At 45.8% G+C, this 22981-nt stretch overlaps 1 protein-coding gene across 5 annotated transcripts; it reads right to left on the minus strand.

Moving 5' to 3' along the window:
- Positions 1-227: 227 nt before the first annotated feature.
- On the minus strand, positions 228-20903 carry LHX9 (LIM homeobox 9). 5 transcript variants are annotated; one of them, XM_063613712.1, is made up of 7 exons: positions 20849-20903; positions 20534-20604; positions 14554-14672; positions 12377-12579; positions 10890-11245; positions 4757-4959; positions 3132-3554 (listed from the first exon to the last, which is right to left on the minus strand). In XM_063613712.1, exons 2-7 carry the CDS (start codon positions 20559-20561, stop codon positions 3297-3299), a joined length of 1167 nt encoding a protein of 388 aa, XP_063469782.1. In that variant the 5' UTR covers positions 20562-20604; positions 20849-20903; the 3' UTR covers positions 3132-3296. The 5 variants fall into 5 exon arrangements, with proteins under 5 accessions (XP_055089996.1, XP_055089999.1, XP_055089995.1 ...); XM_055234021.1 differs by lacking the exon at positions 20849-20903 and having other exon boundaries at positions 228-3554; positions 20534-20629; XM_055234024.1 differs by lacking the exons at positions 3132-3554; positions 20534-20604; positions 20849-20903 and adding exons at positions 228-640; positions 15790-16466.
- Positions 20904-22981: the final 2078 nt, after the last annotated feature.

Here is a 22981-nt window from a genome sequence, read left to right on the forward strand (position 1 = left end):
ATTTATCATACAAGAAACAGCAAAGATAAGTCATCATACAGAGGTGTACACTAGAGGTGACATATGTAAAAGTGCATGCAGAGATTTCTGTTTAAAAAGGAAGTAATAAACAATAATGCTAAAATTACTGGGGTTTGATCCCTATACTCTTAAATGACTGATAGCTTTTCTTTGAATTTACAGTTGGAAAATGCCATTAACAGGACTAATACACATTAGCAAGCAGGTGAAATGAATGTTTTGGACTTTATTTTACAACTATTTGTGCTTGACAAATGTGTGAAATTTTTTTCAATAATAATTTTTTTCAAATATGGGGTGGGCACACTACTGCCAGGTTGCTCTGGTTTTGTACATGGTTTATCTAATTTTGTTTAAACCACATAATTTTAGGCCTTTAGTTGTGTTAGACACCATAAAGAACACAAGTTTTGTTAACATTCAGTAAATGACATTTAAGTCTCTCTCTCTCTCTTTTTTTTGGCTTAATAAATTTTTTAATGTATGATTATCATAACCTAATAGTGTCTTTGTCTTCACTGCAGTGGATTTCCGATCAAACTTTTCCCCTTCTTTTAATACTTTAGGGAATTTTCAAACGTCGGGATGTTTGGCTGTAATGCCCCAAGATTTGTTCTCCCTGAAAAAAATCATAGTGACAATTTATTAACTACAGAGCAACTTGGCTTTTAGGGGTCTGCAATTTCTATTTAGATTTACAAATATCCATTTGTGCTCAATAGACCTAACATGAAATCTTAATCATATTTAAGGTTTCTTTCCATGCAATTACTTTATATGCTAATTAGCCTTTTTATTCTAAAAATTGGACTGAGTCAAATCAGTGGGGCATTACTTTTGTTATAAGCAAATATATTCAAAGGTATTTCTAGGTTGAATTACATTGCATGTGCAACAATGTGTAACATTTCATATGAATCAGAAGTTTGGAAATCTAAAAACTATTTGTATGTTTAAATATTTCTAAAAATGTTGTATTACCATTTGAATAGCGTTTACATATAGATGCTGGAACACACTAGTACAGTTAAAACTTAAATAAAATTGATGGGAAAGAAAACTCCTTAGATTCAAAATGGTTTATTCACACAAATTTAATAGGATATATCACAATTGTTTGGTCCATAAATATTTAGGGGAAATAGTTTCTATACAATGCATTTATCAATAAACAAAGAAACATGGACAATTTTGCTAGACCACTTACTGTACTATAAACACGAAGCTCAATATATAAGATTATTGAATTTATCAACTATGTTTGAAAGAGTGCACAACTGCTTTCTATGACATGTTTGTCCCCTCTAACAGGATACACCATAAAAAGAGTTTCAGAAATAAGAGGTAAAACAGTACAAAACTAGTGAGGTGTCAAAAGGGCTTAAAACAGTTAATTTAACAAACAACACATATATCCTGATTTTTCACAAACTTACTTCCAAGTTATATCATAAGGCACATAGGAGAACTGAGTTATAATTAGTCTACTTAATAAAGTAGATCTATATAGTACCATATATTGTTCTGTCAAAGAACAAAATTTATAAGTGTCAATATTTTACCTGTAAAAGTGTATTAATAAGATCTCAGCCTTACCAAGGTTGTTTGGTCTGGTTAGTGGTAAATGCCCAAAATGTAATAGAAATATGAAAAGTCAAGATTTAAGCTCCATATAAGATGATAACCATACTTGCTAAATATATAATGGCAATCACACCTTTCTTCTGTTACAGTGTTAACTTATCTTCCATCAACTTTTTTTAAAAAATAAGCTACTTTCTGTGCTAATTTTCTAAAGACCCTGAGCAAAAGTTACAATAATGCACTTTAATGTGGGCAGTGAACTGTCAATATGTAACCACACATTTATACAGCCAGAAGGACACCTTTAAAATCTATTAAATAGCCACTTCGACCACCAAAGGAGATTTAAGGGGTCCAAAAAGTGGAGAATATGTGCAAAGTTATTCTTAACAATCCACTAAAGCAAGACATATATCTTGACTTCTTTTTTATTTTTTTAGGAAATCCACAATCTAATTGGTATTTAACTACAACAGAAGCGTAATAGATGAACATTCACCACTGCCCAGACCATTAAGATTTTAGCTTAAATTAAAAGAAAAAAAATGCTACTGTAAACTAGGAAATATATTCAGATCAGCATCCACAAGGCTTCTGAGTTTATCTACTTCAAGACTAATAAATTCAAATCTCTAATATCAGAAAAATTATTTCCAATACATAAGTCAACCTATGTCAAAATAAAATAAAACAAAACAAAACCAATTGTTGGTATAAGTCTACCAGGCTGGGTATTTTAAACATTATTCGTATAGAATGCCAGATACAATATCATGGTACAGCTGAAGCCAATTAATAGAGCTATTAATTAAATTATACTGATTTTTTTACTTCTTAAAACATTATATTTTGCTTATTTCCATTTTCCCTGGGAAAAAAAGTAACTAGAAAGAATGGTTTCCGAGCTATTGTTTTTAGCTTTAGGAGGTTAAAAGTATGGAATGTCAAAATCAATGCGGAATTTTCATGGATACATAGGGAGCTTAAGAATTTTTCAAATGTTGAAAAACAAATAACCAAGTAAAAAGTTTTTAGAGTTGTACACCCCTAAGAGAAGGAAAAGTCACATTCCTGTTATAGATTTCTCACCTAATTAATCATTACTATTTAAAATGTCTGTAGTTAATGCTTTTATTTCATCATATTCCTCACTTGAATTAACAGTTCAGGTAAGAAATAGAAATACTAAAAACAAGTTTTCAGTTTTAAGATTTAAAAAATGTAATGTTTTCAAAACTCCATAATCACACATACAATTGCAAGATTTAAAAAGAAACTAATTAATTATCTGGTTCTTTATTAACCTAATCATTTTAACTGGGAATATGATTATTTGCCCATAATAATACCACTCTTTTTCTTTTTTCTTCGAGATTCTGGAAATAAGTAACATACAATTTTAAGAGGCACTTATTAGAATTATTCAAAAACTCTCCTTACCAACTGAAAGATCTAATTAATTTTTTTTAAATCCAAATACACTTTGTAGACAAAATATATTCACTTAAAGGAGACAATACTGTAAACTCATTTGCCAAGTGGCTGCAGATGCTACACACCAAGCTGTTATTTTTATTCCCCAAATATCTTGTGGGTTAGAAGGAAAAAAAGTCTTGTAAATAATAAAATAATAATAATTAGAATAAAAAAAAAAAGAAGAGGAAGAATTTAAAAAAAAAAAAAAACCAATGTTAGAAAAGGTTCGTTAAGGTAGTTTGTGAGGGGCTTCCGGATTCGTGGCTGTCCATGTTAGAGGTCACGGATGTCACTACAGTGATAGTGGGATTGGTCAGGTCTGTTAAAGTGGTCGCAGTGCCGGGTGGAGTGAGAGCTCCGCTGTCTGCTGAGGGCGGGGCCGGAAGCGACGTGCCGTCAGCTTTATCAACACCCCCATTCTCCTGCCGCAAAAGGTTCCTTCTGAATTTGGCTCGTGCGTTTTGGAACCAAACCTGCAAACCAATCCCAATTGATTTCTTTACCGATGTTCATTTTTATTTTTCTTTTCTTTCTCTCTCACTTTTTCTTTTTTTCTTTTTTCTTTTTTTTTTTTGATATATGTTTCTCCTTTTAAATATAATTGTTTGTTTTTCTTAGGAGGAAAGGGGCTTTTTTTCCTTTCTTTTAAAACAGAGTTATTCAAGTAACACTACGGATTTATTCTCTCTCAACTGCACTTATTCCACCCTGCAGCATTAACAAGTGCCACTTGGAACAACTGATGCTTAAGTGGATATACCATGGAAATGAACACATGGTGATAAAAAAAAAAGGGGGAAATATACGGTGATTCCTCAACTGTTATCTTTTGAGAAGGGGTAGAAGCAGGGCCATTGAAAGTATGGCAAGGTAAGAATCACTCATATGAAATGGACATCACTGAAACAGACTTCAAGCCATTCCTGAGCCCAACACACGGTATATATTCTTCACATAGAAAAAACTCCCAGGGCCACAGACCTCAAACAGCCTGAAACTGTTCAGCAGAATTTAAAATGCCTGCTATTTGTCACCAAGAAGTGAGAGAAGATCACAGGGGACTCACAACAACCTATCATAATTTCATTAGTTATATGTTCTTGCCATGATGAGTTTAGGAAATCAATTGGACAGCAGAACTAACTTCCAGTATTTTGTTTTTAATTATGGTTTGTTAAGGCAGGAAAATACTTGCTCCAATTGGCTGCTGAAACACTAACCATACTTTTGGCTTTTCAGGAGTGGAAAAAAGGTTCCACCTGAATTTGGAAGGTGAGTGAGGCTGCCAAAAGTTTGCCGAGTTAAGACAGTGCCAACAGGTCCCTCTCAAGTCTGCGTACTGAGCATATTAATGGAAATCGATAAAGCCACGGCCTGTGCAAATAACATCACTCACATTTGCACAGCGGTGAGACAAGCTGTGCTGCCTTTGGAGGGCCCATCTCCACATATGTAGAGAGAATGTGGCTGTATTTAAAAAGACCCTGGGTCTCTGTTTGGGCACCCTCCAGGAAGCCCCTGCAAAATCTCAGAACACCCTCTAGGGAGATAGCTAAGATAAACTAGTAAGAAGCAATATAGGAAATATCTGCGTCGCTCTAACCAGGGAAGAGCACTATTTTTACTGGCAAGGGGAAGGGAAATGTATGCACAGTCAGTGATGCACGTGTCTTACCTGCAAAACTCTTTTGGTCAGACCTGTTTTCTGGGCAAGCTGCTTGAGGTCCTTGGCATCCGGGTTGTGGTTGATGGCAAAGTAGGATTTCATGGTCCGGAGCTGGTGATGCTTGAAAGAAGTTCGCATGCGCTTGGTCTTCTGCGAGGGTGGATAAGGCTGCTGGTCCCGGTCCAAGTGGTCTGCCTCATTCTCATTACAACCTGTTGCAGTAACAGTGAACAAACAACTGCTCAGTGGAAATTCTTGCATTAGCTGACATGATGGCAGGCTGTATGACACTGCTTTGGTAATAAAGCAGCAGTGAAAAAGGTTTTCAACCCAATTATGAGTAGTATCTAGACAAAAAGAAAGAAGATAATTGCTAAAGTAAGCTGAACTCGTCTGTTAATGTAGACACAACCAAAGCTTATGCAATACAAAAATATTGGTTAAATCCTCTCTTTTGTTTAATGGCTGCTAGAAGAATTTGAGAATATGAACAAACCCTAAGTAGTAAAGTGGGAGTGAGAGAGACCTACAAGAGTGAGAAGAAGAAACCCTTTTCTAATATAGTTATTTGTACCAGCTCTCCACTGCCCACACTCACAGTGTTTTAAGACTCTACCTTTTGTCTATATTTCTGGAATGAGACACACTGTGTGAAGGTATTGCTTTTTGTCATGAGACATAGAGAAACAAGTATTACCATTCTCTCAAGTCTGAAAGTTTCTGAGAGCCCACCAACTAACGAAGCATCTAGGTCAATTCTGAGGGTTAGCCTTTTCTCATATTCCTAGAGCTCCCTCAGTCAGGAGAAAGTTAGAAAAGGCTGAAAAAGGAGGAGAAGTTAGAAATTTAAAATTTGTGAATTTCTTATGTAAACATAAGAATATTATTTGTTTCAGCTTTTAGCTATGACTGGTTAACACAGGGCTATACCAGAAAGAAAATATTTTTCCCCCGGAGTGATTTTAATAAATATTTCTGAAAGAGAATGAGCCCAGACTTCCCTTCACACGGTTCATGCCTGAAGCGCTCCCCACAGCTCACAGTTGAGAGACACTAATGGTGCTTATTTCTAGGCTCAGATCTTAGTCCCTTTCGCTCCAGATGTGTGTGAGTGGGATGTGAGCTGTGCCCCTGGCTGGCCTGGCAGAGAGAGGGCGGCATTTTCTCTCCCCTCACAAAGACTTTCTTAGCACCAAGGGCAAAACAACCCAGTCTTTGAAACCAGCCAGAAAGTCATTATCCCCAGGATGCAAAGCTGCACATTTAAAGGGTCATTTCCAAGAATCTACTGGCTCTGCATAGGAAATACAATTGTAAAATGAAAACATTTTGTGAAATATTTACAAAACCAACTTCAGCCAACTTCACAAATTAAAGAACATGGCAATTTTTTTTCTTTAAATCCTTCCTTCAGATAGTTATATAAATTTAGATCTGATCATCCTGCCCTGTACTGCTTTATGATAGAAAATCTAAAACCAACCTGATCATGTCATTCCAGGGAGAAAGAAATCTGAATCTTAAAAAAGGGAGGCATCCCTTAATATGAGCTCTTTCAATCTGCTTAATAAAATGTTATCTGCCTGCTAGGCTCTGTTTAGAATTACTTTTTAAAAAATATTCAGCAAATCAGCATATTTACAGAAATACAGAAGTTTTGTAGTCATCAACCAAGAAGCCACATATAAAACTCACTTAACAAGAAATTCCTCCTAATGTAAAAAGACTAGACACAAACAAACGTCTCCTTTGTTTGTATTTCCGTAAGACGCGTAAGTAGGAGGACACACTTGGCAAAAGAACAGGTGAGTTCATTGAGGGAAATGACTATACCATACTCAACTTTGAATTGATTCCCCGAGTCAAACACAGGGGTAGGAGCTCAAGAAGCATTCAATCAAGATGTTGGGCCCTTTGTTCATCAGTAAATTACAAGTGAGTATTAATGCGAAATTAAATCAACTTGAAGTGGAATCCAAGTCAGATGTATACATTTGAATGTAAAACATAGGCTTTTTAAACTCCACCAGAAAGGGTACCATATGTCCAGAGATAACAGAAAGAGTATACATTACATTTTATCCTATTTTGGCCCAGTGGGGATATGTCAAGTTCAAATATTCTACAGAATTGCACTTCCATATCCTGAAATGGATGAAACAGCATCTCTATGACCTACTATAAAACTATACTTATCTCCAGTAAACTCAGCCATATTTCATAACCAGATTATAAATATACCCACAAAAAATAGTCAAAGAGGCACACGTTAGTTATCAGAGGGTTCTTCAAGCAAGATTTCTTTCCTATCATATGTAACATGTAACCTTTCCTGAACAACACATCAAATTGAATTTCACACTTGGGACAGAGGACTTGGTGTTTAAATAATGCCCTTGGCCATCTTTCCCCCACTCCACACCAGGGTAATATATAGAAATGAGTATGATTCCCAACCTGACTATATAATCATTGGTTCTTAAAATGAAATTTATGAAAAATAATTGTAGTAAGATTTAATGAAATTGCTTCCCTGAAAATGCATTCTATATCCGTTATTGCTGATTAAAAACTCAGCAGAGCCTTTTAGTGTGTTAAATACAGTTATAGGCCCTGTTTCCACATAAAATACACAATCCAATGTGTAAGGAGATAGCTCGTTGGGTCTTTATTAAACAGATATTACTATATATGATTTTCCTGTGACTGTTATATAATGCAACTTAATAGAGAAACCTATTTCTTCTACAGAGTAACAGTGCATTATCTGATATTATTTATGTTTAACTACACATGCGTTATATAAACTTGCAAATGACTCTTTCTCCAAGGCTTATTGCTAAAGCTGTAGGGGATTCCCCCACTCCCCGAATTACGAGACGAAATGATAACTCTTAAAGCCGTCTTAAATATCTACCTGTCAGTTCACATCCAGTATTATAAAGTTAATGAGAAGATCTAAGTATTTTATTTCCAGTCACTTATGCAATGGTCACCCATCCTAAAGTGAGTGTCGCTGTGAAGGTATGCATGCAGCCTTCTGAGAATGAACTGATCCCTGGAAGACCACTAGGGGTCAGTGCCAGGCTAATTTAACCACCAGGAGCCTTAAAAGTTTGGATAGGAAGAAAGGATTTAAGGAAAGGGTATTTTGAGAAGTGGCAAAAGTTTAATCTCTCAATTAATGTTTAAATTACACAAGTAAGAGCTTCCTATCCTAAACTAAATCTTCTGCTCATCCCTAGAGGGCTTTATTTCAAGCTAGCATTTCAGGTAAACTTTCCATGTCTCTTTCTAAAATATTTGTCTGATTAATTTGCACAGAGGTATAAACGAAACTAGGGACAGTCTCATTAAAAGGCATTTGCCCTATTAAGCACTAGCTGGCCTTTGCCAAGTTTCACATCTTCTCTGAGATTCTTTGAATCACAAACATGTTTTCTGCACATTTTGAAAACATATTGTGTAAATTATACTTAGTTTAGTATCAACCTTACCCTTTATGAGACTTGTTTACATTTAATGTTTACATTTAATGAAAGGTAGCAAGATAAAATCCAAAGAAGACTAAAATAATGAGTTAAAACTGGATTTATTTTATTTTTTACATTTTAACATGTGTTTAATTTGCTGAAGGGTTTCTTTCCCTAGTTTTGTAACAAAGTGGCATCAGATTCGCAAGCACTGTTTTAAATGATGGCCTGATTTCTGGTCAGGCATCTTCAAACCAATTCCCATAGATAATTTTAATCTAATCTTTAAAATATATATACTATTGAATAGTATCTCTGGGAAAAGTCCAGAAAGGATGGAGTAGATGTTAACTAAGAGGCATCCAGTTTGTAGTGGTGCGAGGTACAAACTCTTCAGGCTAAGGGGGCCTAAGCAATTTTTCCCTCCTTTGGGAGCAAGACAAAAGCGACCTTCTCCACAACAACTTGTAGCAGCATTAATTTGCAAACTAAAGACCTAAGTGGCTCAGAAGTATTCTTTTATTCTTCTTAAAAATAAATTTGTGCTCTCTAGTTATTTTCAGAGAAGTAAAAGAATCTAAATTCTACTGCTCTTAAAGCTCCTTGGATCTAACATGAAGATCCAAGGCGAAATCAAATTTAGCTAATTAGATTAAATAAACAATCAAAAAGTCAGGCTTGCCTACTGTTTGGCTAGAAATCTTCACCCTTTTGGACTTTATCCGGCCTGAGAGATCCCTTCTTTCCAAAAAAAAAAAAAAAAAAACTCACTAGTTGTGTATAAGTGGCTTGCTTTCTCTCTCTCTCTCTCTCTCTCTCTCTCTCTCTCTCTCGGGAATTAGGGCCTTGGTGAGTGGCTTGAGATTCCAATGTCACCTTCTATTAATAAAGAACAATTAGTGCCCTGCCTGCCCTGCCCCGGGGACCACGCATCAAAGAAGATGAAGTAAGCATGCTGGGCAAAGTGGCCCCTAACCAAATCTCCTGCCCCAGCACAGCAGGGGCCAGTGTGAGGGCACAGCCACTACCGACGGTTGCCAAAACCTGGGGCTTCGCCCGCTGCCCTTACACAGATTGACCGACCCTGGTGAGATTTGCAGTGAGCCGGCGGGTCCTATTCTTTTCGTCCAGCAACCCTGGTATGAATCCCCTAGGGACAAGTGCTGCCGCACAGTGTTCCCCATTGCTCCCTATTCTCCCTGCAAGGCCACCCGCTGTGCTTGCCCATAAAGGATTCTCCTCTTCAGTTAGATCAGGCGGTAGAGAACCCCAGGAGAGAGCCTAACGGAGGTCTGAGAGAGCGGCCACTCATCCTGTGTGGATCCCCCTGAAAACTCTAAACTCAGAGCAGGACTCTTAGCTTCACATTCACACTGGCTGTGTGATCTTGGGCAAATCGCTTAACTGGCTGGACACTGTTCTTTACCATTGACTAGCAATGTCAGGCACCATACCAGGCCCTGGGAACTGGAAGAGAAAAACAGGCAAGATCCTGTGCTCCGGGGTGCCCATGCTTGGTATCTGGGGGCATTCGTAGTAATAGAGTGGGGTTGCCATAATAAGGTCCTCAAGCTTCCTTCCAACAGAATGATCTCCCCTGTCCTGAGTGTCAGTCTGCTGAGATTCTCAGCCAGGTGTGGGCCAGGGCACTGAAAGCCAAAGCAGTTAAGGTCCTTAGGCTCCCCAAAGGTTAGCCAGGGCTTTCTAAAGCCTCTTTTTTCCAGTGATTGGGACGCACAAGAATAGCTTCTGTTCTGTTCAGAGTTAGATTATCATCTGCAGAGCCGATCACCATCCTCACCTGGAGGATGGGGAGTGGGGGCAGGCTACCAACAATGGGAAACTGATGCATGTGAGAGATTGATACATGATAGGCGTGTCCCCCAAAGCAAGGAAGAATGTGTTCTTGACTTGTCTGCATGTTGTTTTTAATGAAGAGAGGAGGTGGTTGAGTATAGATAAATGGTCTGAGATACCACTAAGCCTCTTCAGGAGGCCTGACCTGAAGGTACTTTCAGTTCCAGGGGTCTGGATGTCTGGATGGTCTATCACACCGAGAATGAGACGGCTGGATGAATATCCTGACTTAGGAAAGACACAGGCTAGCTCAGCTGTGGAGAGTGATTCCCACCCCTACAACTGCTTTTTGCCAAGATCAGGGATTAGGTTTTTCAACAGTCTTGCCAACTGTGTTCCTGATTAACTTTGGGCTGCTGACCACAGCCTCTGACCCCTCTAGACAGACTAGGGTTGGGCTCTGTAGACTTTTTTTTTTCTTCAGTATTTAGGAAACCTCCTCCAGGATCTATAATTTGGCCTCCACAAAGAAATTGCCCTGGGGCTGTTTTGCTCCAACTGAGAGCCAGAAACTAATGGGCTCATTAACTAATGGGCAACAAGGATTTGGCTCTGCCTGTTTGGGGAAAGTCACTACAGCCCCATAGTTATGAATGTGTTTTTTGCCACAACCTAAATAAAGTGCTGCCTCTCCCTCCCTTCCCCCTTCCTCCTCCCTCTCTCCCTTCCTTCAGAGTGAGAGGGAGTTGTAGTGAGAACAGAGGCATTGGGCAAAACACACTCTTGCAGCAAGACTTTGGACGGGGAGGGAGCTCTACGAATTTTCCTCAGGGAGGCCGGGGCTGCGCCGGGGGTGAGGATAGGGGGCACACCTGAGTTGTAATTGACGATGTCCACTCCCAGCGCTGGGCTCTTCCGCTTCCGGGGCCGCCCCTTCTGCACGGTGCCCGTACCGTTGAAGTAAGGCAGGGCCAGGCCGCCGCTCTTGGCCGCCAGCTCCGTGTAGCTCAGCTGCGGTGGATACTCTCCTTGCAAGAGGGTCTCGAAGTGGGCGCGGCAGTACACCAGGCTGTCCTTCATGCCGAAATGGTCGCCCGTGGTCAGAGTCTTGTTGCAAGTGGAGCAGGTGAAGCAGCTCAGGTGGTAGACAGAGTCTCGGGCGCGCATGACCATCTCCGAGGCGGAAATGCCAAGGTGGCAGCGGGCACATCTCTGCACAGAGAACCTTCTGGAAGGAAACAGTTGAGTCAGGGCGCTAGTTGAAGCAAGGCAGAGCCATCTCCCACCCGCGACACCTGGGTTTGGTCTGCAGTGGCCTGAGACTGGGACCTGGGAGGGTTCCAGGAGGACAGGACAGTGGGCATTAATTTTATTTGCTCATCGACATTTTCTGATAAACCAAGACAAAGGATCTTTACATTAAAGTCAGAAGAATCGGGCAACTAAGCCTTAGTTTTCTTCTCTGTAAAGTGAAAATTTTAAAAATTTAAAAAAATTAAAAAAGCAAACCACTAGTTAGCACTAGCTAACTCACAGTACTAGAATATTAAATTGCCATGCCAAGTGAAAACACTTAATCAATTACAAAATATTATATGAATGAAAGAAGATATAATTATTCCTGGATGTGCGCGGGTGTGGGAAAGCATGCAGACACAGTCCTGGAAAATGACGATTTTGTAGAGGACAGGTTATTATTTTTTTAACCACTTATCTTGCTTGCCTGAGAGCGGAACTAGGTCACCTGCACATAGTTCTGTCTTTCCCAATGCAGAAACATAACTGAGAAGAATCAATAAAGACGCCTGCTGCTGAGTTTTCTCCAATCTGGCGGGCATGGTTGTAACTAGCGATGAAAGGAACTCGGAATTGAGTGGCTTGGGTTTTGGCAATGGCATTTATTCCTTTTCATAGTCATTTACAGAGTCTCCTGCCACCTGCGAAAACCTAACACTCTGTTGCTGCTGCCCGAGCCACTAGTTCAGTTTCAAGGCGCAGAACTTGCCCAATTCGTAGCAAGCGGAAAACAAAAACACAATCAAGTCTCGGTCGACCGAGACCACGTCCATTTACTCTTCCCCAGATTTCCCCAAGTTCCGCCAGCCAAGCTGAGAAGTGATGGGAGCGTGTGGTATTCGCTGAGAAAGCTCTAGACCTTTAATGTCCCTCCCACCTACCCTCACCGTCGGTCAGGGAGATTGCAGCTTGAAGGCATATGCAGTGGGTTTCCCTGGTCTCCGAAATGATAACCGCACCCGGAATGGGGCAAAAGGTAGGGGACGGAGAGGGGATTCCGGGCTCAGGAAGATGGCCCCGCTAGGTGTACTCGGGCGTAGGAAGTGGGGGTGTAGGGGAGTACCTGTAGTAATCCTCCTTGCAGTAAATGCTACCGTCCTTGGCAAAGCAGGTGAGCTCGGACTCGAGGGCCAGCTTACATTCACAGCACTTCAGGCATCTCAGATGCCACTGTTTGTCCACAGCCAGCAGGTAGTACCTGTCCGAGATCTTGCCCCCGCAGCCGGCGCACAGGGCGGGCTTCTCCGGGCTGAGCGGGGGCATACCCTGCAAAGAAAGCACACCGCAAGGCTGAGGAGGGCGCGCGGTGTAGCCGCACGACGCGGGGTTCTCCCCCAGGCAGGCCGAGCCCAGGGCGTGCAGGGAACGCGGCAGGGGCCAGGGTCCACTGCACAAAGGCAAAAGTCAGGGGAAACATTTGTGATTTCTCTCTTTGCGGCTCGCTTTCTTTCTTCCGTGTCTGCCTGAACCGGCGTTCGCGTCCTCCCGGGACTATTAACCTAAAGACATCCCGGCCATCCGGAGCCTCGCTTAAAAAGGACTAGGAGAATATTGACTACAGTTTGGTGATCGTTTCCGAATTCAAATAATTACAAGCTAAAAATTGTGGTTTTCGACGCACACAAAATAAAACAACGGAATGATAAGGGAGTGAAAAGGAAATTTAAACGAGCACAGATTATTTTTAAACAAAAAATATTACAGTTCGATTTCTCTAAATTCTTATAAGCAGCATTGAAATCAAAAGCAAAGGGGAGATTATTGGACCTGCGCTCATAATTTGGTCGACTTTGTTTTAATTGAGATATATTTGGCAGACCCTGCTTTTCCCTAATTTTCAGGGCTATTGGTCCCGTTCCCAATAAGTGTGTAAAGTGGCTGTTCCCAAAGAGGGTCTGTTGTCCAGCCCGCTCTATACAGTCCCCTCTTTCCCTAGCATCAACAGGCGTACTGAGACCTTTGTCTTGAAAATCTGTTTAGTGCCCAAGTTACGCTTCCGTCTGGGTCCCACTGACCCGACTGGGGATGCCCCAGTGGCCCCACCTTGAGGAACCCAGCCCCGCTGCAAAATTTGGGTTTGGGTTGCTACTATTTGTTTTTAAACGTGATGACCAGAAAGAGGGAAAAGGAGTTAACCTCCAGACATTTCCCTCACGACTAGCAGAAATGGGTTGAACTTCCCCACGAAACTTCAGCGGGCCTGAAAAGGTAAAGTTTAGCCCTTTACTCCGACCAGGGGCCCCGGCACTGAATGAGTGTTACAAATATAGACACGTTCACCAGTTGGGCCACTTGGCCGGATCCAAAACCCAGCTGACAAGGACTAGAGCAGTCTCCTGATTAGTTTGGGCTACAAGTCCTACTGCGGTACCAAAGGATCTACACAGCTATGTTTGGCTGAAATCATTTCCGGAGACTTCTGTAGTTCCCCCCCTCCCGTTAGTAATCTGGAAAGGGAAGCGCTTAGATAAGTAATTAGTTTTCTTTATTAAAAGGACATGAGTTTATTATTATGGATAGTAGAAACAGTGGTAGTTGATTAGCTTGTTTAAGGGCTGGTTATAAAGTTCATGCGTTTCGACTGGGTGCCGCGCTCCTCCGTACGTTTTATTTGATTTCCCCCTACACATGACACCCGCCCGGTCCTGGCGCCAAACGTAGTGCTGTCTCGTTAGAGGGACTGAGTCTGGATGCTAGAAACCCTGAGATTCTCTCGGTTAGGGGTCCCAAGCCCCGAGCGTCTAGAGAACTGCAAATGACCCAGTCGCGTCCGAATCTACTCCAAAGGTGCGGTCATCAGGCCCAGAGACTAAGGCCACCTGGGCTCCTGCTTGGTTCGGACGCCTCGGCAGCGCGCCGTCCTCCTATTGCTTGCGCCCAGCTTGCCCTCGGAGCTGCGGATCCTCGCCGGGGAGATGCCCGCCCCGGAATCAAGGGAACCTTGAGGTCTGTAGAAGAGAACGCCACCGCCCCCCACCCCACCTCCTCCCAGTTCCTCTCCCTGCCCTTTCGGAATCAGCTGCGATAGAGGATAGCTAGCTAATGCAGACATTTCGATTCAGAAAAACGACCGTTTCTTAGCCCTGCAGACCTGGGTGGACGGGAGAAAACTCGCCCGCCACCCTCAAGTGGACGTCTGTACGGCCCGCCGCCCCGGATCTCCACCGGCCAGGGAGTCGGCTTGGTTTAACAGAGGGCGCAGAGGTGCCCGGCTACCGCTGCGGCGGAGCCCTTCCTTACCGCGTCGCGGCCGTTGAGCTGGGCGCCTTTGGCCAGACGGGCCTCAGTCTTGGATCTGCGCTCCATCTCCTCCATGATGCCTTGGATGTGGCCTCCGGAGATCCCGTGGAAGAGCATGGCTGGGGGGCGGAAAGGACACGTGTTGTCTTCTGCTCGGCACCCAACTATTTCCATATACACACGCCCGGGGCTTTCAGCTCATCCGAGTGAAGGAGGCAAGGGACCCGAGAGGGCTGCGCTGTGGGAGCGCAGAGACGCTCGAGGATGGAGGGAAAGAAGGAGAGAGAGGAGGAGAAGAAATAGATGGAGTGGAAATCGCTCTGCTTGGGGGGCCGAGGGGAAGTAAAAAGAACTGGGAAGAGTGGGGGGGAAGCCTCAGCGGCTCCCTGAAGGAGATGTGCAGAAAACAAACAATTCGGGCGGAGGGAAAAAGAGGCGTAGAAGGCGAATCTTACTGCTCTGAGAGATCGAGTTACTAATGGGAAACAACTGCAGCGGGGGGAGGAAAACAAAATCTGGTGAAGAAAGAAAATAGTTTTGAACAAAAAGAAAGAAAAAGACGTGCTATTTTCAGCGTTCCCTGGCTGCTTGCAAGTTCCCAGTGCCTGTAGGTTGGGTTGGGGACTGCTCCTGCCTGAGCTGTGTCCAATTTGTTAAGAGACTAAAGCCAGCCCATTTTTGATAATTTAGTAGGAGGAGTTCTCTCCCCGGAGCTGCCACGGATTTTTATTCAGACAACAAAGACCTGTCATACTCCTCTCAACCCCCTGGTGATGGGCAAGCAGGACAAACATTACAAAGGGGTGGGGGGATAGAGAGCGGGGAGGCAGGAGGAGGGGGCATTTACCTCCCCACAAAACACACACACGCGCGCGCGCGCGCGCACACACACACACATCCTTCCAAGAGTTCCCAGCAGTCATGTTTTAAAGGGGAAAAGGAGCTCTTGTTGTCCCCGCCCTGGTGCAGGAGGCCTAGAGCCCGCCTATTTGATCCGAGTTCAAGATCAGACCTTGGCTCAGGACACACAGAATATCAACTTCAAACTTTGAATTTCCTCCTTGTGGACTTTTTCATCCCCAGCCTGCAGGACTGTCACCCGAAATGCATAAATATTGAGCAGAAATGTAAGCACTTTACTGAAGTGGAGATAATGCTGGTTCCTCTCCTCCCCATCCCATCTTCCTCAATCCACTTTTAAAAGCAGCTGTCTGACAATTCATCTCTTTGCCTCACCTTCTTGAGGGCCGGAGACCCTACTAGATGCTGGCTTCATCCAAAGTGAAAAGGGCGTTTGGAGCGTCTGCATTTCTCAGGGTTACTTTTGGCAAAACAATTTTCTTTGAGAAAATTAGAGTGTAGGGGACAGGGCATGGACCTGTACACACGGGTACGCAATTGCGCCTTGGCCATAGGGCGGCTTATTCTCTTCCCCGGTTCAGGTTTGAAGGAAGGCTGCCGGAGATTCTAATGTCTCATTTGAAACTTGCCAATATGGGAAGCGACTTGAGGACTCCCGGGAGCTTGGCGCCTGCCCCCGCAGGACTGGGCGCTAGCCCCATCGCATGCTGCTCCCACTACCCTGGCAGGACAGAGGACTTGTAAAACTGGGTGCACCCGCACACTCAGAAGGGTGTGAAAGGGACTCTTTGCCGTGGAGGAGGGGAAGGTGAGAACTGACAAGCAGAATGGCAGACCTGCTCCTCACAAGAGGTGGGATTGTACCTGTCGCCCTCTGTTCCCGGTAGCGGCGGCCCCTCCCTGGCTCCATTAAAAAGTGTCCACAATACTATGATATTGTCGATTCATTCAAACGGCCAGAGGCCCCCCAGGGTACCGAAGCACAGCGCTGCGGCAGGAACCAACGCGGCTTTACCCAGAGATGAGGACGCGCCGGCCGCTCTCTATTCCTTTCGTCCCCATCGTCAGCCTGCGTTCCCCACTACTTCCCGCCGCCTTTCCCAGGACTGCGGTGCCTGTGTCCTGGCACATCCTAGATACCTCAGAAGAGCCGCCCGGCCGCAGACCCGCTTCCCTCCGCCCGGGGGAGCCCGACCGGGAACTGTGGCCAAAGCTAGAAAGACCACGGGAGAAAAGCCAGGGAGAGAGGGAGGGAGGGAAGACGGAAAGAATAAAAGAAGGGAGAAGATGAGAAGAAGGGGAAGGAAGGAAGGCAGAAATAAAGCGAGGGAGGAAACGACCCCTGGTGCAGCAGCCTGACTTCCTGTCCCAACGCGTTGCCTTCTGAGGCTGCTGGAGTGGCCTCTTCCATGAAACTCAAGACTCTACTGCTTCCTCTCCTTTTTTCTCAGGGTCAAAAATAATGTTATTTGCAGACTGGACGCAGTTTAGGTACTCCGGGTGCCAGAATGCAGCTCATAAAACACAATTTCACACAAAAATGAAGCCAATCAAGTGAACTAAGCTGGAGACATCCCCCTCCTCCTTACTTTGGCAGCTATACCTGACAGCAGGGCTGCTATTTACTGTAAGTAATGTAATTAGCCCCTTTGGATGGGAATCAATGAGCTTTTCAAACCCACGTGCACACAAGAAGGGCCCTGAGGAGGGGCTGGGGGCAGCAGTCCTTTCAGAGACAGCAGGTCCTCTCACAAAGGGGCAGATTGCCTTCACACAAGTCAGAGGCTAAACTGGCTCAGAGCTGGAGGAGGAGAGGGAGAAAGAGGAGGAGGAGGAGGAGGAGGAGGAGGAGGAGTCGTCTCTGAGAAGTCCCCTCAGTCAATTCACCCAAGGAAGCTCCAAGCAAAAAGTAAATACAGGACTTCAACCTACTTTGTGTAGTTTCTGTGCTAAACCCTCTCCCAACGCCCAAATGGGGGTGTTTGAAGTTAGGTTTGGTTCTTGTTGCATATTGCCCCTGCTCAGCAAAATCAACAACGAAGAACCCAAGAATACCACTGCTTCCTTGCAAGAGATAAAACTTTGGAGACTGCATGCAGGGAAAGTTAAACAACTCCAGGAAAAAGCCAGAACTTTACAGCATCTCCAGGGAAGCCAAACACAGAGGTTTTGTAAGCCCTCCAGTCATCCATTCATTCTTCTCTTCCACACAAGTTTGTTAATCATCTAGGTACAGGCAAGGCAGAACACCTTCTGCAATCAGTTTCCAAGTTGAATCCTAGCTATTCCTGCTCTTATAAAACTCAGGTTATAAGTTCCTGCATCCAGTGGCATTTGCTACTTCCTGTAAAGAAGAAAACTGCCAGGATTCTTCCTTCTCAGTGAACGCAGGAAGTCTGGAGAAAGCTGGGGGTGGGGTGGGGGTCAGCTGGAGTTTGGGAGGTCCTTGTTAGCTCTGCGGAAATAGGTCCCCATGGGTCCAGCCCTGCCTCCTCTCACAGTTCCTAAGGAGGAAGCCCATGAAGGGTGGGAAGGAATGCCCTCAAATTGGGTGTGTGACCCTGGGTTTTCTACTGTTTTTGTCTTGGAGCCCCCAAGAGAGATTGCCTAAGAGCTCCCCGCTCCTCATTCTCAAAGGACTTTAAATAAGCACTTTAAATAAGGAGAGCATCTTTGTACCTCTGCCTTCTTTCACCTCCCCAGCAGAGGGGCTGAGGCCCGGTGGCTGGGGACAAAAAAAAATGTTCCCCCTTCTCCCAGCTGTAGTCTGAATGGCCTGCAAGTGTTCTATAAAAATTAGAGTGTTCATTTTTTCACTTTCTGAGCTGAGGGACAGGTGCATGTGGTTTTCTCTAGCCTGCATCAGGGATAAGATCTTAAGTTTCCTCTAAATTCAAAGCTCTACCAGGTATAATGGGGCGGGTCCCTTGACCAGCACTGCTCTCCCTCACAACTGAGCACACGCAGTCCAGTAAGCTTTCTTTCCTTTCTATTCTGACAGCACCCATCCCGCTACTGTTGCCGCTTTTAGGAAAGTGGACGGCCGGACTATAGTGGAGCATAATAGTTGGAACTGAGAGTTCGGGATCTTAGAATCTCAATGAAGGTCAAAAAGACTGCAGCGCCCTTGTCGAGGGCTCAGGTGGGTCTACATGGGCAAAGAACCCTCACCCAGTAGAATTCCCTAGGGGGGAGGAAAGGGAAATTAAACCCACAGGACAGTTAGGGAAGAAGTAACCCAACAAATATGCATATTTTGAGAGCAAAGGTGACTTAAGGTCTCTTTCTACCTGAATTTTAGAGGCCATGATTCTGTGCCTCTAAGTTTGCCCTTTAAGAAGGAGGCGTTTGGGTATATACCCAAAGGACTATAAATCATGCTGCTATAAAGACACATGCACACGTATGTTTATTGCGGCACTATTCACAATAGCAAAGAGTTGGAACCAACCCAAATGTCCAACAACGATAGACTGGATTAAGAAAATGTGGCACATATACACCATGGAATACTATGCAGCCATAAAAAATGATGAGTTCGCGTCCTTTGTAGGGACATGGATGAAACTGGAAAACATCATTCTCAGTAAACTATCGCAAGGACAAAAAACCAAACACCGCATGTTCTCACTCATAGGTGGGAATTGAACAATGAGAACTCATGGACACAGGAAGGGGAACATCACACTCCGGGGACTGTTGTGGGATGGGGGGAGGGGGGAGGGACAGCATTAGGAGATACACCTAATGCTAAATGACGAGTTAATGGGTGCAGGAAATCAACATGGCACATGGATACATATGTAACAAACCTGCACAATGTGCACATGTACCCTAAAACCCTAAAGTATGATAAAAAAAAAAAAAAAAAAAAGAAGGAGGCGTTACCTTTCCTCCAGACCCTGTTAAGCTGGTTAAGGAGCCCCTTTGGTTTGAAAGGCGCGGCTCTTAAAACAGTATCCAGCGTCTGGCACTGTCCTGAGCACCCAAGGCCCAGTGAAACGTCAGCGTCAGCCTGAGGCTGGGAACCATGCGTTCAGAGCCGTGCCACCCGGCCCTGGGTGCCCGGGCTGCGCTGGATGGAAGGTGAGCGGATTGCCGGGACACGCTGGGGCCTTTCTCCAGACAGTGGAGACTGAGATACTCCCTGTGCAAAACTTCCGCCTACACTGAGGTTGGCAGATCCATACTGGGGCTGCTGCACGGGTGCACTTCTGATTCAGTCCTACTAGGGAGTCCTCCCTCAAGACAAATGGGAGTGAGCCAAGCAGAACTGGGACAGGGGGAGTTCGGCTGCCTGGAAAGGGGGACCCGAGGCCACGCTCCAGATGCGCACCCTTGCCAGCCTTTCGCTGGGCGGTACTCCCCGGCCAAGGCCCTGCCCTTTCGCTCGTTCTCTGCCTACCCTCACTCTTCGCGACAAAAAAAACCTCTCGCCAGCTTTTGCTTCCTTCAAACCTCTGTCCTCTATAGCCCCTGGGCTCTTCTCCCCAAAGGGGCCTGCGCCAAGTCTAGAATACAGCGCTTCTGAAATCTGATGCTCTTTAACCTGAGATGTGTTGCGCCGCCTGCCCTCAGCTCTGTAGAAATAAAGGGAGAAGTCCTGCACTGCGTCCGCTGAGATCAGGCGCAGAAACGGCTGCGCTGGGTTAGGACTGAATAACAACAAAAAAATGTGGGTGAAGCCAGTTTCCAGTTAACCCCTACAAGGGTGAGAAACGGTGTCTTCTCGGCCCCTCTTCCTTCCCTTCCAAGAAAGAGACACCCCCAGCAGTTCCCCGGAGGGTCAGGAGCACCTCCCTTGAGCAACTGACTACTGGAGGATCAGTGGAACCAGGACCTCTGCCTGGCGCCCCGGACGCTGATCCTGAGGAAAGTCAAAGACTATCAAAGAGAAAGGCAAAAGGAGGGAAACGAAGGTTTCAGGAATCCTATCGGGAGACTCTGAAAGAGAATGTGTATTTTTGAGCCTACGAAGCGAGGTTTAATTTTTAAGACAAACACACACTCCTCTTCGTTCCACCCAACGAAGGCGCACACACACGCACACACACTCACATGATATACGCACTGGCCCAAGGGGTAGAGAACATCCGAAGGAACCTGGCACATAACTCACCTGCCTCTAGAGTGGTACCGTTCAGCATTCTTAGAGGAAAATGAGTGGATCACGCCGTAATGGTGGTTGCACTGGCAGAGAAAAGCCGCGCGTCAGCCCGGCGGTACGGCCCGGCTTCCCCAAGCACTTCCTCCCATCCGGTGGGGCGCGTCCAAACCGCTCCTCCCGCGGAGACCTCAGGTAGGGACGCGGCTTGGAGCAAAGCCGGGCCTTCCTCCGGTAGTCTCCCAAGACCTCCCTGAAACTCCCGGCCGTCCGGGCGCACTCCGAGGGCAGAAAACTGCTCCGACTAAAACATCTCCATCAGCGTCTTACCTTGATGTCCAGATGTCAGACGTTTCCCCCACTAGAACTCGGTTCTCGGCGAGGAAAGGCGGGAGGCGGCGGCCAGAGGTGCGGGCCAGTCCCCGCGTCTCGCTGAGGGTCCCCCTGTTAATCCAAATAAATAAATAAAGCTTTGGATGAAAATTAATTTCTCCCTTCTCTCTCTCCCCCACCCCGTTGGAGTTGGTCTGATTCCCTCACCTCTGACCCTTAGCTCTCTCCACCTGTCTTTTATTTTCTGTTTATGCTTCCATATCGGGAGGGGGAGGAGGAAGGGGTGGGCAGAGGGCACAGACGCGGGCTGGTGCCCAGAGAAACGCTCTGAGGTTGCGTTCAGCCCTTCCAGCCTCTCAATAATCAGAGGAGGTGTTAATGGAGGACTCGGCGGTAACTGAACCTCATAAAGCCCAGAGCGTCTTGAGGCTGGGGCGCAGCAGGGGGGCTTGAGTCCCGCGGAGTGCCCTGGGCTCCCAGCCCCCCAGCCAGCTTTTGCCTCCCTGCAGCTTGTACCTAAAAGATGCTGCCGCCAGCTGGTGCTTGCATAGACGGTGAATGGGCGGTAGCTCCTGCGGGGAAACTAGGCTAAGCCATTGATTGTTCACCCACCGCCTCCCCCCCTTCCCCTCCCGGTCCCTCCTTCACTCTCCGCGCTCCCGGGCTGGGTATCAGGAACCCAGCACTCTGGGGAGTATTCTGCGCTCGAGGTCGGCGTTCGAGGCCGGGTCAAGGAGAGAGCCGGGGCATCTCTTCTTCCTGGGACCCGGCTAGGGGATGGGGGTGGTGATTAACCTTCCGGGAGAAAACCCTCACTTGGACCCGGGCAGGCAAGGGTTCGAGGGGATGCAGCCAGACCCGGGACGGGGCGGAGGCCACATTACCTGGTCTCAGGTTCCCGACGGGCTGTGTTGCCCGGGGCGCAGTCAGGCCGCGGGAAAGTGGAGGGAGAACCGGGAAGCTGGGCCTTGGGCGGTTATTTACCCATTCCCCCACCCGGTGCGCCCCTCACAGTCGGAGATGGGGAGGCTCCCGCGCCGGTAGGGAGGAGAGTATGAGCAGTGAGATTGGCCGCTCCAAGATGCTGGTCCGGGTGATGGTGCCGCCCTGCCTACCCGCCCCTCCTCCACGTGCCACCATAGCTATTCCTTGGCGGTACGTGGCGTGGGTCCAGGGCGCAGTGGGCGGGGTAGGGGGACGCCCGCTTGCCTCCCAGCCGCTTGCGAAAACCGCGTGGGATTGCTGCTGCATGTGGGGCACGTGGGGGTGGACGCCGCCTCCACGCCTGCCCTACAAGCTCCGCCATACAGTTTAGGGTCGGTAAGGAAAAAACCAGGAGCGGTTTAATTTTTAAGACAAACACACACCCCTTTTCGTTCCACCCAACGAAGGCGCACACACACGCACACACACTCACATGATATACGCACTGGCCCAAGGGGTAGAGAACATCCGAAGGAACCTGGCACATAACTCACCCGCCTCTAGAGTGGTACCGTTCAGCCCCCTGGCTTTCTCTTTTCACCTCAAATCCCGGAATGTCGCTCGGAGCACCTCCTACAAGATCTCTCTTCCTACCCAAACACTTGGCTTCGCTAACTAGTCCCACCAGCCCGGTCAGTCCCACCAGTTTACCTTTTAATCTCCCCCACACCTGACTTTCCTCTTTCCGCCCTGGCCTCCTTAGCTCTTTCTTCTAGAATCTCCCCTATATCGGTCAGGTTTCGCAGCCAGGAAGGGACAGTCCTTCCAGGTTCATCTTCTGTGCTCATCAGCGAGGCCATAGAATGGATGGACGGCGATACCCACCCGAAAACGCTTGGGTGCTTTCAACTCATTCCTGTCGAAAGCAACCGGGTTTAACCTCTTTGCGGTCCAATACCATTTTAGGTATTTGGTAACGACATGCATTCTACACACACGCACACACACACACACACACACACGCAGGCACACGCACACTGAAACGCGCACCAAAGCTCACACTTTAGAATACAATTTCTGCTAGGAGGATGTGGTCGTTAAGGATCTTCCAATTCCTCTAGAGTCCATGATTCCTTGGTTAACACTGTCTTTTATGCCTGCAGTGTCAGGAAGGAAAGCCGTGAATATGTGCGTTTTGTGTCGTGA

Source organism: Symphalangus syndactylus, chromosome 19, assembly GCF_028878055.3.
Source record: "Symphalangus syndactylus isolate Jambi chromosome 19, NHGRI_mSymSyn1-v2.1_pri, whole genome shotgun sequence".
In the NCBI taxonomy this organism is placed as follows: Eukaryota; Metazoa; Chordata; class Mammalia; order Primates; family Hylobatidae; genus Symphalangus; species Symphalangus syndactylus.

Bases quoted from the DNA above. Each gene is read 5' to 3' on its own strand.
- LHX9 (XM_055234022.2), bottom strand. From the start codon at position 14,727: ATGGAAATAGTTGGGTGCCGAGCAGAAGACAACACGTGTCCTTTCCGC. The intron at 11,246-12,376 runs GTACTCCCCTAC...GTTTCCTTCCAG, and splicing joins TGCAAGGAGGATTACTACAG to AAGGTTCTCTGTGCAGAGAT. The intron at 3,555-4,756 runs GTAAGACACGTG...ATTGGTTTGCAG, and splicing joins TGACCAAAAGAGTTTTGCAG to GTTTGGTTCCAAAACGCACG.